This window comes from Aplysia californica, unplaced genomic scaffold (genome assembly GCF_000002075.1).
Source record: "Aplysia californica isolate F4 #8 unplaced genomic scaffold, AplCal3.0 scaffold01139, whole genome shotgun sequence".
NCBI lineage: Eukaryota > Metazoa > Mollusca > Gastropoda > Aplysiida > Aplysiidae > Aplysia > Aplysia californica.
In genome coordinates this window covers 157,704-173,359 of record NW_004798409.1, presented here as the reverse complement: position 1 = coordinate 173,359, position 15,656 = coordinate 157,704, and the positions used below count along the sequence as shown (strand labels likewise).

General features: G+C 39.7%; 2 protein-coding genes across 2 annotated transcripts; one reads left to right on the top strand and one right to left on the bottom strand.

The window, feature by feature from the left end:
* Window positions 1–2,724: 2,724 nt before the first annotated feature.
* On the bottom strand, window positions 2,725–8,342 carry LOC101861923 (RWD domain-containing protein 4). The gene is made up of 6 exons (XM_005111870.2): window positions 8,220–8,342; window positions 7,012–7,092; window positions 5,509–5,618; window positions 4,852–4,897; window positions 3,676–3,789; window positions 2,725–3,020 (listed from the first exon to the last, which is right to left on the bottom strand). The coding sequence occupies exons 1-6, from the start codon at window positions 8,241–8,243 to the stop codon at window positions 2,820–2,822; spliced, it is 576 nt and encodes a 191-aa protein (XP_005111927.1). The 5' UTR covers window positions 8,244–8,342; the 3' UTR covers window positions 2,725–2,819.
* Window positions 8,343–8,679: 337 nt separating this feature from the next.
* Window positions 8,680–14,721, top strand: LOC101861700. Its single transcript, XM_005111869.3, has 4 exons — window positions 8,680–9,398; window positions 11,185–11,363; window positions 12,158–12,271; window positions 14,181–14,721. The coding sequence occupies exons 1-4, from the start codon at window positions 9,120–9,122 to the stop codon at window positions 14,314–14,316; spliced, it is 708 nt and encodes a 235-aa protein (XP_005111926.1). The 5' UTR covers window positions 8,680–9,119; the 3' UTR covers window positions 14,317–14,721.
* Window positions 14,722–15,656: the final 935 nt, after the last annotated feature.

The following is a 15,656-nucleotide window of genomic DNA, read 5'->3' as shown; positions in this document are numbered from 1 at the left end:
GATGTGTTACAAGAGAGTAACAAACACAAAAAAGAAGGAGGGGAGATAGAGACGATTGATTTTTTATAGGAGAGAAGGAGCAAACCACACCAGAGCACCCGCCAACCACCCAGCTTGAATGTTTGTTTGAAATCCAAGCTCATCAATCTCACAAACTAACAAATGGTGCATTCTCTTCCATAAGGTGAACTTTTGGAAAATGTAGACTAGATTTGCGGAAAATTGAATAAATGATGATACTAATAATAATAATAATAATGATGATAGGTCCCAACAGAATGCAATGCCGTTTTAACCCTATCCGTTCGCCCTGGGGTCATTTTGTACCCCCGTGGTTGTATTCTTCACATTTTAGAATACTTATAGTACGAAGATCTCTTTGAAACTTTCAGTATTTCTCAAAACATCATTTTGACAGACTGCTATGTAAAGCGTACAGATCGGATTAACGAGTAAATTTCCTCTTTCGAGAGTGGTGGCACAGAGTTCCCCACGTCGTATGGATACAATAGTAAAACACGACGTACAGATAGGGTTAATTGAATGAGAACTATTGGACTGTATCCGTGTGAAATAGACCATCGCTTTTTGGTGTTAATGACAACACTTATACAACCCACTGATCCTCACACCCTTTATCGCTCAATTTTTGGAAACCATTCAGCTGGCAACGTACATATATTTTGTGACAAAGAAGGCAAAAAGCAAAAAAAAAATTTTTTATTGCAGATATATAACACCATCAGAACAAAAGACTCTTTAACACAAAAAAATTTTTTGAGACTTTTACGGCACTTGCAACACAATAAGGTCATATAAGTGCCAAAAATTTGTTTAATTTTGTTATAGTAGAGGGTTCTACGGCGCTCGCAACTGCATAAGGTCATATGAGCGCCTAGGGGTGGGTGTCAATGAGAAGTCTTTACAGGGAATCAAACTTACTCTGCTCACCTCTCTAGCTTCAACAGCACAAAGTCAGCTTCAGATATTAAGGCACCCCGGAAATAACGGGTCACAAGAGTGTGACAAACATACAAAAGAAGTAGAAGAAAATGACAATAGTAAGGATTAGGAAAGAAAAAGCAGCAGTTCCCTGTTGCAGACCAGGCACAGTTATGAGCGTGACATGATGAATCAGCCCATTTACAATTCTACTGTGCTTGAACGATGAAAGTCCCCCTTTTGGGAATGGCCTAGAGACACTACAGTCAGTGGCACTGCCCCGGGGGGGATGCCGAAGATTAGAGGTGTTACAAGAGAGTAACGAAACATAAAAAAGAAAGAGGAAAGATAAAGACGATAGTTGTTTGATAGGAAAGAAGGAGCAAACCACACCACAGCACCCACCCACCAACCACCCACATATATTTATTGAGAAAGAAGGCAAAAAGCACATAAGAAATACATTGCAGATATATATATATATATATATATATATATATATTTATTTATTTATATAACACCTTCAGAGCAAAAAAACGAGGCAGAAAATCAACATTACGTAATGAACAATCAAAGACTCAGTCTACGTATGTCCCTAAGGGAATTGCAATAACAGATGGGACTGTAAACACTTCTGACTTTTTCAGTTTTAGTAAGTTTTACAGCATTTGCAACACAATAAGGTCATGATATAAGTGCCGAAGATTAGAGGTGTTACAAGAGAGTAACAAACACAAAAAAAGGAAGAGGAGAGATAAGGACGATAGATGTTTGATAGGAAAGAAGGGGCACACCACACCAGAGCACCCACCAACCCCCCATATTCAGAGTTTTCACTCACTCAGTTTCACACACACACACACACACACACACACACACACACACACACACACACACACACACACACACACACACACACACACACACACAGGCCTTTTTTCCCTCTCCCACTCTTTATCTAGAAAACCTTTCCAATTTAAAAGCTCAATAATTCTACTTTTGACCATCAATTAAATAAATGTGAACTTTGTGTCATTAGCTAAAGAACCTATTAGACCTGCGCAAAGTTTTCAGACAGTCTGGTTGAGGCTCACATGAAGGTAAAAACCTATTTTTTATGTGTTTTCAAGACTTTCATGCCAACACATACTGAACTAAAAGTCTCATTTCAACAATAAGAATCAGCCAAATCTTGCTGAGCAGACACAGCTCTACACTTTAACACTATCCCCCCATGCAGAGCACAGAGCACGCAACACTTATCCCCACGGACCAGGACACAGGTGAGGTACGTGCTATATCACACCGTCGCCGATTGGGAACCCATGGGGGTAAAGTGTTAACCCCCACCCCCTTCCCCAACTCCCATTTCCCAACCCCAAAGTTAACTGCTGGAGTGAGTTGAAACTTTCACCTATTTGCACTTAGTGGTACGGCTATTTCTTCCCTTAAAAACAAACTATTAAAACAACAAACTGAGGGTGATCACAGAAATCTGACTTTTAGTTTAGTTTTAGTAAGAGTTTTACAGCACTTTTACTTTTACGGCACTAGCAACACAATAAGGTCACATACGTGCCGAAGATTAGAGGTGTTGTTACAAGAGAGTAACAAACACAAAAAAGGAGGAGAGATAAGGACGATAGATGTTTGATAGAAAAGAAGGAGCAAACCACACTGGAGCACCCGCCAAACGCCCACATTTACATTTTGAGGAATGGCTATTTCTCCCCTACAAAAAACAACTATGGCAACAACAAAATGAAGGCGATCACAGACATCTGACTTTTCATAGTGAATTTTCAGCAAACAATCCTTCTTCATTTATTCATTTCTTCGTCGTTCTCTTTCTCTCGCTCAATCACACGCTATCCGAGCTAACTCTCGACAGTTTTCTGACCGCCCGTCTGAGCCAGATGTTTGATGATGTCCACCCAGTCCCAGCCGCGAGGCTTGTCGGCGTTGGCGCCGAACCGGTCGAATATGCGACGCTTCTGAGCCTTGGTCAGCTGCTCCTTCTTCTCCTTGGCCACCTCTTTCCTGCCGCCGTCGCTCGGCTCCTCGGGGGAAGGCGCGCTCTGAGGAGGACAGATCAGGATTACAAGTTTTACCATGACAAAGACAATCTTTATTTATCTCGCAGGGAGAAATTATTTCGGTTTAGTTTTAGTAGGTATTCTATGGCACTCGCAACTGCATACGGTCATATGAGCGCCAGAAGATTAGAGGTGTTGCAAGAGAGTAACAAACATAAAAAAAGAAGAAGGGGAGATAAGGAAGACAGACTTTTCATAGGAAAGAAGAAGCAAACCACACCAGAGCAACCGCCAGCCACCCACAATAGAGGTTTTGCGGCACCCACAACTGTATATGCTCATATGAGCGCCAAGGGTTGATGTCAACAGAGAAGTCTTCACAGTGAATCGGGCTTACTCTGCTCCCCTCTCTAGCTTCAACAGCACAAAGTCTGCTTCGACTATCAAGGCATCCTGGAAATAGCGGATCACAAGAGAGTGACAAACATACAAAAGAAGTAGAGGAAAATGACGATAGTAAGGATTAGGAAAGAAAAAGCAGCAGTTCCCTGTTGTAGTTCAGACACAATTATGAGCATGACACTGTTGGACCAGCCCACTTACAATTCTACTGTGCATTAGAACGAGAAATGTCCCCCCCCCCCTTTGGGAATGGCCCAAAGACACTTCATACCGGGGGTCATTATGATCTACTCACCACCACGGGCTGTGCGACCGGTGTCTCCGGCTGGATACTCAACATGTCGTCCAGGTTGTCCTTGACCCACTCAAACAACGAAAAGGTCATCGACATGCCCAAGAGGTCATTGGCCTGGAGAAATTATAAAGAAAAAATTGAAAACAAAAATTTTATTGTATTTTCCCATTTTTTTGTTGCTGTTTTTGTATCTAGGCACAGCTGCCCACCCCTCTCTGTGGCTATCAGGGACAGCCTTGCTCAAAATCAGGGACATTGATTAATTATCAGGGACACCTTGTATTTGTCAAGAAAAACTTGCGGCCTTTTCGGTTTCTTTGCTTTACTTGGTCCAGAGTTGGACTTAAAACTCATCGCCGAACATTTTGACGCCATCTTTTCAAACGAATGAAGAAGCCGAGCGCCGCGCATGCGTATCAGCTGACTTTGTCAAAACTGCACACCTGCCAACTCTCCCGAATTTTTTGGGAAGCTCCCGAATTTTCTTCATTTTCCCGAGCAACAGAAGGCTAATTTTTCTGTTTTAGAAGTATGCTTGCCAAGTTTTTATTTTCCAGGACCGTCTGTCAAAATCCGTATTTCTGGGACAACAGCGATTTTTCAAGAAAATCCGTACAAAATACGGATGGCACGGGACAGTGGGCAGCTATGTCTAGGTGTTTTTAAACCCACATCAACACAATTTGCAACTTGTTTTTGAATCTACCTGCGTCATGTTAATACTTCCACATGCATACATTTTTCTGACTTCGGTCTATGAAGACAGAAAGAAATTTTCTCAGTTTTAGAAACTCTCTCTATATATGAACCTGGTGAGCTCCCAGAGCTCTTCAATAACCAAACTTCTCCTTTAGTTTAGAAACGATAAAGTGCATTTGCATTGCACATATACATACTAGAAACGTCAATGTGCTTTACAATTTAAGGTGGAAAGCGTTTGTTCTGAGAAAGGCAATGATGATGATGATGATGACTAGTAAAAAAAAAAATTATAATAGTAAATACACAATTAATATGTTTGCATTGTTCTCTCCATCAATAACAGTGAAGATGAAGGTAACACAATAGTTCATAGGGTGAAAAACGAAGACAGGGAATAAGCAACAACAAAAAAACACACAAAAGAAAAAAAAAAACGAAAAGATGTTTAACATAAGTGTTGAAATAAAGACTAACCTGTTCAGTCATTCCATTCTTCAAAGCTTCCTTCACTTCTGGGATTCTGCAAAATTGAATTGACAACTTGATGGACCAAATCCAAAAATCTTTACGAATACTTAACCAGTATATCATACATGAGGTAATTATTGATGGGGTTATTCATGGGGTTGGAAAACATATATATTTTTAAATATAGTCTTATTCAAAGTAGATTAGTCCCTTTTTTCTGTTGTTGTTGTTGTTATCCATCCTTTCTGTCCTTCTGTCCAATGCCATGCAGTGATAAGTGCAGGTTGGCTGCAGTTGCTGTAATGTTCCGTAGATTGTGTTGTCAAAGTTAGGTCTCGGAGGGAGAAGTGTAGCTCTGATGTCATTTAGGGCTGTACAGTGGAAAAGGTGATGTTCCACTGTCTCATCATATGCATAGTCACACAAAGGACACATTGGGGGAAGTTCTGGTTTTATTCTGTTCAAGTGAAATTTGGGCTTTATATGTTCTGTTCGTAGTCGGAAGATCGTGGTCTGTTTCTTTCTCTGTATATGGTTGATATTGTCATTTCATTTTGTTGTAGTCAGAACAAACATAAAGAAGAAGGGGAGATGAGGACGATAGATGTTTGATAAGAAAGAAGAAGCAAACCACTCTAGAGCACCCCCCGACCACCCACATACACGTGTTTGTTGTAGAAAACATCCAAGTTGATCTCAGGAAGAACCTCGGGGTAGTCGCTAGGCCAGGCAACTTCCACCAAAAAAGACTTGTTGCTGCCATCCTCGCCGTACTGCAACAGAGGGAAACAAAAGACGCAGGATAATAATAATAACAATAATAATAATAATAGATAGCATTTATATAGCGCTCTATCCCATACTAGTATAGATCTGAGCATTATAATCATTCACACAAGAAAAAATATTTCACAGAAACAAGAAAAACCAGTTCAACCTCATAAAGAATAACTTCCACAACCATACATTAACTATACACGAAACGACACATATATATACATAAATATAATATTACATACACACATGTATGTATATAAAAAATCAGAACTTACTAACACACTATAACTAACAATGTACCGGCTATGACCATCTGACACTTCTCAACGCCTCCCTCAACTTTCCAGACAAGTACCTCCCCCCACCAGGGTAGTTCTACAGACTGAAGTTGTCTTTAGGCCACTTTCAAAAAGGGGATATTAACATGTTCTTATGTACACTGGTATATTGTAAAATGGGCTTATTTATCAATATCATACTCATACTGTGCCCGAACAAAATAGGGGGAACAGCGGCTCTTTCTTTCCTAATCCTTTTTATCGTCATTTTCCGCTACTTCTTTTGTATGTTTGTCACTCTCTTGTGAACTGCTATTTCCGGGGTGCCTTGATAGTCAAAGCAGACTTTGTGCAGTTGAGGCTTGAGAGGTGACCAGAGTAAGCCTGATTCCCCATTTAGACTACTCTGTTGACATCCATCCCTTGGCGCTCATATGACCTTTTAAGCAGTTGCGAGAGCCGTAAAACCTAACTAAAACTAAAGACAATCACCACACATATGAGAAGATATCAAATCTGCCATAACTTTTAGCATCAAAACTTTCAAACAGAGCACGAATTCCTGAAATCAAGATTTTTCACCCAGTACAAAACAGCATATAGAACAGAACAACAGTAAATTGACGGCACCAGACATACAGAGACTTAGCCTGGGAAAGTCTAATAAATCTTATAGGACAAATTAAAAATTATCTGACACTCTTACTTTATATATATAAAAGTTTATTATATATCCTTTTCAATGTGAAGCAGGAGAATTTCATCATCACACTTTCTCAGCTCTAGAGTGCAAATAAAATCTACATAATGTGAATAAACTCCTAGTACTAAATTGAGACCTAAAAAAATTGTTTGAAAATCCCGAGCTTCTCTGTTTTGTAGCCGACATCATTATAAAACTTAATCATGGACTGAACAGGTCCATAGTAAAGATCTAGCGGTGATATTTTGGTGGAGAGAGGGGAGCATGCAAGAAGAAGCATTGACAAGGCATAACTCATAACATAAACAAATTTAATTCAGAACCATCCAGTCCCTATCCCAAACTCTTCTCCCTCTCCTTTCCCCGCTAACCCCAATATAAAACTGATGCGCATGCACAAACTCTAACCTTATACTGGAAGACAGTATCACTGATTTGCTTGTACGCCTCATCACCATCATAGATAGACTCCAGTACTTCCAGCTCCTCCTGTTGATGCAAAGTTAGGGGACTTTGTTTTGTTTGGGTTTTTTAATACACACAGAAGAGGCAAGATAACACACGTGTGACACATAGAGTCCAAAAAAATTTCAAAGAAAACCCCCAATAAAATTGAAGAATCCCTAGGCTACTTAAAACTTTCTGATTCTAAAATGTGATCAAACCCCCCAAACTAAAACCATGACCACCTGACCTTTGATAGAAAATGGTATTCTGTGATAATAAATCATTGGTAGAGGGAAGAGTGTATTATTGTACAGCAGCACTTTAGACTTGCCAACTTTCTGTCAAGGACAGGCTATAAAATTAAGAACTAGACCCTAATGAATGTAGCGAGAAGAAGTGTTCCCGTGTACAAGGACAGACGAGTAGCAATTTTACTGAGCAACTGTTGTGACAATGCTGACAAAACTCTGGTAGTTTACTTGAGTGAGTCTACGTAGTCTCGTACTATGACTCAGACTCAGTGAGTAGACTTGACGTCTGTAGTTGAGTAGCGTTACAAAACACAGACATGCTCAACAACGTCGACAGGCCAGACACTGAGACAGTTAGACAGTACAGTAAGCAATTTAAAGAAGTAGTAGGCTCTACTTGTACAAAGTTAACGTAAAAGTAACAAAATATCTACAGACGACAAAGGCCTACACTATGATAGACTCAGTACTTGTATCAAACAGTAAACTCAGTGAGTCAGTCTCAGTCACACAGTAACCGTAACCCCCTTTGGACAGTTTGGAACCCCCCGATCGGGGAAGGACTTCCGTAATGAGCGACCACACCATCAAACACAATAAAGAAGACGCCTAACCCTAACCCCAACCCTAGATCTACCCCTACCCCTAAATTCTGCTCTGTCTCATAGTGGTCGCTTGTTACGGAAGTCCTCCCCCGATCGGTGCAAAGCACGTCTATGATCTCTATTAAGAACAATCAGATATTTCAAAAACTATTAATTTGCGACCGAAATGAAGTTGATGTTCAGCGCATCAATATTTAGTTGAAAATGGACAACTGGTGGCTTAGTGGTAGTGACGGAGACGGGATGAAAAAGTAGAGTAGACAGACTAAGACAAGACTTGAATTAACTTCAGACTTTTAGTCTAGACTCTAACCTTTTGCATCTCTTCACATGACATGGCTTTTCTTTGGAAAATCGATTTCAAACTTGACTTCAAAGATAGATAGAAAAGTTAGTAAAAACTTGTTACACAACTAGATCTATGTCTTTATCTAGATCTAGATAGTTTTGTTTGAGACAAGTCTCTAGATCTAGCAACGTGAATAGGGAGCAGCCATGTTTGTTTTTGTTTACAGTCGGTCAGGATTATCCTTCTTTGATTAATAAAAAAACTAAAACCGGCTAAGAAGCAACAGGTTAAATTTAGTTGTAAAAATGTATTATTATGTTAATAGATAATAATATAACAATAAAAACACATTTCTGAGAACTGCAATTGCTATTCATTAAAAATATTTCCAGTAAAGGACTGTGTTCCACTTTTTCTTTCAAAATACCTCAATCATTTTGCATTGAAAATAAAAACACCGAAACACAGGATATTCGATATTATCATGTTTATCGCAATAATAGGATAGTATCGAGTATAATTGTATTTTTATAGGCCTATTAAACATAATTCAATTTCCCCTCAGCCGCTAATATAGGCAATCTAGGTTTAAGATACTTTGTTCTGTGTGGTCTGCGATCATAAAGAAAAAATGATTGTCTTGGAAGATAAAAAAGTTATAGCATCGTACTCTTTTCAGTAACGATAGTTTCAAAAATATATCGGCTCAAATATTCTAACGAGTCGATACATGAGTCACCAGGAATCCAGGAAGGCGCCTATTTCAATTTCAATTTTTCGAACTTCCGTTGTACTTCCGTATTCTGAAAGGGCATGCTTCTGTGTCTGGGTTGTGCAAACAAATAAAACCCTTTCCTTTGTTCTTTCCTTCTGATTCAGTCGTTTTATTAACAGCAGCAGTCATAACCGTTTGAAGAGAGCAGCATGGCATCAAATCTGAGAAAAGCAGGATCTGCGATTCGTAAATCCTTTCGCTCCAGGAGGTATGCAATGTTTGACACCAAAGAAAATGACTACATCGTCGATTCGCCGTCACGCTTTCGTACCCGTACTCATTCTGACTCGGAAGCTGCAGAGGACAATTGTGGTAGAGGTGTGAACGTAGAAGAGGATGCTGCCAACACCACAGCACCTGCTGTTGGACTGCGCAGAGGAACAAGCATGACACAATCAATGCGGCAAGCTGTTGGAACGATTAAACAGGTAGCCTTAGATCTATCTAGATCTAGATCTAGCAATCTAGCTAGAATCTACACTCTACACTGTACACAGCACCTCCTTTCTCTCTGTCACTAGACTACTCTACTCTCACTCTCACATGATTTTAATTTTGATTGCCCAGTGTGTAATACTGATGCTTTTCACAATGCGCAGAGCCAGAGCTCACAGTCACAGTGTAGTGTAAGGGGAAACAACGAATGGTCGATCGGTCAAGGATCACTGCTTCGTTTTCCTTCGTCTCATGGGATGGAATTGAATGCTTGAAGCAGGCCAAAATATTAAATAAATGGTAGCGTCAATTGCCACCGAGTGAAGCTGTGTCAAGTCTGAAAACAACACTATCTTAAGCATAAATACATCATAATGTGTGTCTAATGGGCCAATTTGTTCTCTTGACTAATTTCACTGGACGAGCATCTAGTCTAGAGCTACGGTACCAGCTTGGCGTGTTTTCAATGAGACTGTAGGCCTAGATCTAGGCTAGCCTTAGCCTACACTTCGGTGTAGAACCAACACTGGCAATTCTAGAAGTAGGTCACAAACGCAGCCAAACTCAAGCAGAAATTCACGTTAAATCGGGGGACGGGGGTCAGGAAAACACACACACACAGACGGACAGAGAGGCGAACGCACAACACCGAGCACTCGGGCACAATAAGCTAGATCTACCCACCGACGCAAAAGAGCTCAAATTTACTCGGTGGCAATTGACAAAAAGTCAATTTTTGTCAATTGCCGCCGCGTCACTCAGTGGCAATTGACACTACCTAAATAAATAGCCTAGCACTAGTAGGTCAGGCCCGGCGACCTCGTTGAATCCGAGTTCCACTGTAATCTAGGCTGGTCTATCACGCGATGCGTTTTGTCTGCGCATGCCACACCCTCCCCACTCATTCGCTCCAGCCTCCATTGTATTGTTAGAAAGCACTCGTGGGCTCTCCCATTCTTTGTTTCGCTAGATCATCAAGTTTCTCAACTGGCGAGGTATTACATGATAAAAAATAATTGGCCTGTGTGCTCTGTGCATGGCAACAGCGCTATTCCACTATAACCGACTCACTTTGATTGCGCTATATTTTATTTACAAAGATGAGATAAAGAAGAGAAAAAAATGGGATTTAGGAATCTAAGTAAATGTCTTAAATATTAGACTTCTCGTTATTTCAGGACTCGTATAACTTGTGGACTCCTCTATAAAAGTTGGGCTCTACTCTCTACTTTTACAGTTCAAGTAAAGTGGAGTTTTATAGTAAAATTTTAAGTGTGTGAACATTTTAAGTCGTCTAGTCACTCTGTGACCAGTACTGAGTGTACTAGTTCTATCTACATCTAGATCTAGTAGTGATATGAATCAAAAAGCAAAAGGAAGGATTAACTTAATAATTCCGTGTCATTTTTTTGTCATGTGTGACAACATGATGCTCATTAATGCTGAGAATATTTTTTTCTGATCATTTCAACCTGGAGTTTTTGACAAACATTTTGTTATATCTAATTCAATTGGCTGAATAACACCCCCCACTGCTGTTGCCACTTTACTACTTTTTTTTTTCAACTTTATTACATTGGTGGTTGGCGGATGCTCTGGTGTAGTTTACTTCTTCTTTCAGGTCCTATAAAAAAAAGTCTATCGTCTCTATCTCCCCTCCTTCTTTTTTGTGTTTGTTACTCTCTTGCAACACCTCTAATCTTCGGCACTTTTGTATGACCTTGTTGTGTTGCAAGTGCCGTACAACTCTTACTAAAACTAAAATTAACTTCTTTACAGAAATTGAGAATGTCAACCCGGAGACATTCAAGGCTTGGAGAGAACCAGTCACCGTCTCGTGGAGGAAGACGACGACACTCCCTTGGTGGTGTACGCAAGAGCAAGAACATCAAAATGTCCTCGCCATTTAAGATTGATACACCGAGCCGAGCATCAACCAGGAATGGGATAAAAACATGGTAAACTTTTTCGTATTGTTGATATTCTGTCTGCATAACAGGGTGTATTGTTGGTGCTGGCTGATAGGGAAAAATATTTTTTTTTCTAAGGAAGGGTTGGGGTGGAGGGTCTGATGCATTCCACATTAATTATAAAGCCAGTTTCCATCTCTGTAATTATATAATAAAAATGCTGCCTCTTATGCCTTGATTTTTGCTTTTTTGTAACCCATGATTGATTAATCAATCTGTAGTACATTTACTTAAAAAGTAATTGAACGGGTTTTTAGGTCCCGAAATGCCTATTTCGTGCATGTTAGGCGAATATAAATTATTTAATAAATGCATACTGGGATGCTGGCAAAGTATCGATTCCTTAGCTTTTCTTTTAGTATGTTTTGTTTGGGTTTTTTTACTTTCCCTAGCACTAATGATTTATCTGTTGTGGCTCTTGATCTGTTTCTCTTGATGTTGACAAAGAAACAAATGTGAAGCTTGCTGACAAAATGAGTTACTTCTCGGATTCAAGCCTTATAATGGAAATAAATATCACGCTTTTATCATTTTACTTTTATTGGAAGTTTTTACAATTATAAAAGTATGAAATAATAAAAGGCATGTAATGTCATACCAACTTAAGAATATGGCACCAATAGAAAATCTACAAATTTGACCTAGTGTCTATTTTTAGCCAATGTCTCCATATGTGAATTGCGAGAAGTAAGTCATTTTGTCAGTACGCCTCCTAAATGAATCATGGTATCACTTTTTCTCCTCCTCCAAAAACTGATCTGTTGTGCACTTGTTTTCTTCAGCCTGTCCATGGAGACTCCTACGCGGCTTCGTCGTGAAGTGGAAGCGCTCACCTCCAACTTGCAGGCTCTGAGCACCCTCACACCGAACACGCTACACGCCAGACGGAGCACAAGGTGATGTAATAATAGTAGAAATAGCATTTGTATAAATAACGCAAATCCCTGCTCAACTGCAAGCTCTATGCACTTCAGTCTATACTATTACCCCAGCAGACCTGAGAGCATTCTGGAACAACCTCAACTTTCTGGTCCCAAGCATACAGTGCAAACAGCCATTTATTTGATATATATAACAAACACTCTCATGACTTATAACTTTGCGGAAACTAGTCAAGTGTTGACAGTTAAATTTTGATCTTGTAACTGCAAGTCTCTTTTACTTAATACAATACCTGTTATATATATATAAATAGTAACCTAAACAGGGTTCCTGTGGCCTTTCACGCTGCACGCCAGACGGAGCACAAGGTGAAGGAACAAACACTCTCATGAGTGGTCTAATGTTGGCAGTTTATTGAATAAAACCCTCCCAGCCCCAGCCCCAGCCATTTTTGTGCTTTCCCTAACCCCAGTCCCTGCCAATACAACAGTATTTCAGAAAAAGAGGCACGCATTCTAAATAATGATGTAGTATCTTTGTAATGAGGTTTAGAATACCATATATAACAATGTTTAAAGGTAAATGAACAAATATTAAGAAAATTAAAGTTTAAAGTTAATTAGGTTGGCTTAGTTCGAAAAATGAGCAAATCCGGTATCCCCCAAAACTGAGAATATACCCGCTCTTGGGACTGTTGGGAGGTACAAGCGCTGCTGAAAATACACGCTCAGGGCTGGAAGGGTTAACTTTGATCTGGTCACTGCAATAATGTCTCTTTTACTTGATTGTAACTTATACAATACCTGTTATAGTAACTTATACAGGGCTCCTGCGGCCTCCTTGAATTCATAGAGTCTTAACTTTTCTCCCAGTTTATCAGTGGCATGCACTGGATCTATTGACACCAAATATGATTGGATTTCCATTCTCTTTCTCTCTGAATACATTAATACATCTACAAAGAGAACAGTACCTCAGAAAGATGAAATTTTAGGAAAGGCTCGTGCTAGTTTTGCTGAACATGCTGTCAGTTTTTTCCTGCTCTTTAGTGCTTTTAGTAGCTTCGAATTCTGATTCTCAATTCCTCTGGTCGTATGGAATGCTTATCAATTTACAAATCTAATTTTATACAAACATTTTTTAAACAATATTTGTTGTAGGGGATATAGTCACATCTACATAATATAATAAAATAATACCACAGGGGTGCAATAGTTTGACTTGGTTTCTGTATGATTTATATAGCGCTCAACCCCGATTACAGTACACAGGCTCTAAGCGCTTTACAATACAGTACAACATACAACAATAACAGAAAATCACTCCAAATATTCATCTTATTAGATTAAAAACGGAAACGACTTCAGCTGACATTTGAATGTATCAAAAGATTTGATCACTCTTAAAGTACTTGGTAAAGCTTTCCAGATCTTGGGGCCGAATTACTACATTAGTCATTTGTGCTTTCACGTGCCGTACCCCCCGGGGCAGTGCCACTGACTGAAGTGTCTTTAGTCCGTTCCCAAAGGGGGGACACTTCTCGTTCAAGCATAGAATTGTAAATGGGCTGACTCATGTCATGCTCATAACTTTGCCTGATCTACAACAGGGAACTGCTACTTTTTCTTTCTTGATCCTTACTATTGTCATTTTCCTCTACTTCTTTTGTATGTTTGTCACTCTCTTGTGACCTGCTATTTCCAGGGTGCCTTGATAGTCGAAGCAGACTTTGTGCTGTTGAAGCTAGAGAGGTGAGCTGTCTAAGTCGCTGATTCCCTGTAAAGACTTCTCTGATGACACCCACCCCTTGGTGCTCATAGGACCTTATGCAGTTGCGAGTGCCGTAAAACCCTTTACTATTTATAAAAAAATAATTCATGTGCCGTCTTGATTTATTCTTTATTTTCTCTTTAACCCCCACAGGCAGTCCTCACCTTTGACTTTGACCAATGGGAGTTTGAGGACGCAGAAGACCCCTCGGCTGACACCTCCCTTGACTAATGGCAGTTTGAAGACACCCCGGTCAAGTCGCCGCAGAATCACAACTGACATCTACTAAGTCCAGAATTGTCGTTCCTTTCATCATACAGATGTAAATTGAGGGACGCTCTAGACTAGTGACCGTTGTGTTGTTGTGCCTGGAACTTTGATTCGGTGCACCCAGTACTCTAGTAAAATCTTGTACCAGGAGTTCGGGAGAAAAGTCACTTCCTGCACAAATGCATGCTGCAAGAACCACTATTGCCGAGGAATATTTGCATTTTTCTACAATATAATGCTGTACCGTGAATGAATGAAGCCCACGTGTGGTTCGTGCTTGTGATAAACAAAGCTGTAGCTGTTAACAAACATCTTTTGTTAATGGATCAGGTGTTTGTGTGTGTTTTTCAAGACAATTATTTGAGAACCAAATAAATGCATGTTTCAGAGGTGCCAGGTTTCTGGATCAATCCGGATTCCTGAACTTGTCCTCATTTTGCCTCAGTTCAGGCTGAGTACTGTAAGAAAAAGTCTCGATGCAAGATGTCGAAGACGGTATCATCCCTGTAGGCACATTTCTTTGAGGTCAGAAAAGCCTAGGAGTTATGTACCTAGCCAGCTGACGCCTCTGATGTTTAGATAGAAATTCTTGCCGCGCTTTTGCATGCCTGTCGTTTTGTAATTCTATTAGATAGTTAAATTATAATTTATGTAATTTTTGGCTTAGACTTAGAGATGATTAGACATCTGAGTGAAAGGGCATAGTTTTTGTTCCTTTGTCTATCTCCATCCGCCTTCTAGTATCTTCAGAGCATGAAACAGAATATATACGTATAATATATTAAATTAACATTGTCTGGCTGTCTTGTCAATGTGCATCTAGAATATAGAATAATGATACTGGCTGGTGATTGGTTTTACATAATCACGTTTCGTTGGCTTTACACTTTCGTCTATTTCCAGTGTCTTTTATTCGTTTGCACTAGCTAGCTAGGCATGTAGATGAACACCTGTTTGATTGGAATGGAAGATGGTCTCTGGGATTGGGGTTGGTGTTGAGACCAGTTTGTGGGTATACACTTTAAATTTTTTTAAGTGTTAGCCCGAAAGATCTAGTGGTTGTGTCTGGCTGTCTGAAGAAATGTGTGTGATAATACTCACTGTTGAAATGTTTCAAACAATGCTTTAATTGTACAATGAATTTCCACCGACAACTGTTTGATTTTGGCCCTTCTGTTAGTGTTAGCTGGGTTCCTGCGGCCTCCTTAAATTCAAGGGGTCTTTGAAATCTCCTTTGATTTTGCATTCTAGGGAAAATCTCCTTGCTTGAAAACTCCTGGAATTTCATAGGATCGGACGTGAACAAAATTTTATTCGCAAAATCGAAACTACGATTCTTTTCGGACAAGTGTAGGCCTA

Bases quoted from the DNA above. Each gene is read 5' to 3' on its own strand.
- LOC101861923 (XM_005111870.2), bottom strand. From the start codon at position 8,243: ATGTCATGTGAAGAGATGCAAAAG. The intron at 3,790-4,851 runs GTTAGTCTTTAT...TAATTTCTCCAG, and splicing joins AGAATGGAATGACTGAACAG to GCCAATGACCTCTTGGGCAT. The intron at 3,021-3,675 runs GTGAGTAGATCA...TGTCCTCCTCAG, and splicing joins CGGTCGCACAGCCCGTGGTG to AGCGCGCCTTCCCCCGAGGA.
- LOC101861700 (XM_005111869.3), top strand. From the start codon at position 9,120: ATGGCATCAAATCTGAGAAAAGCAGGATCTGCGATTCGTAAATCCTTT. The intron at 9,399-11,184 runs GTAGCCTTAGAT...ACTTCTTTACAG, and splicing joins CTGTTGGAACGATTAAACAG to AAATTGAGAATGTCAACCCG. The intron at 12,272-14,180 runs GTGATGTAATAA...TAACCCCCACAG, and splicing joins CACGCCAGACGGAGCACAAG to GCAGTCCTCACCTTTGACTT.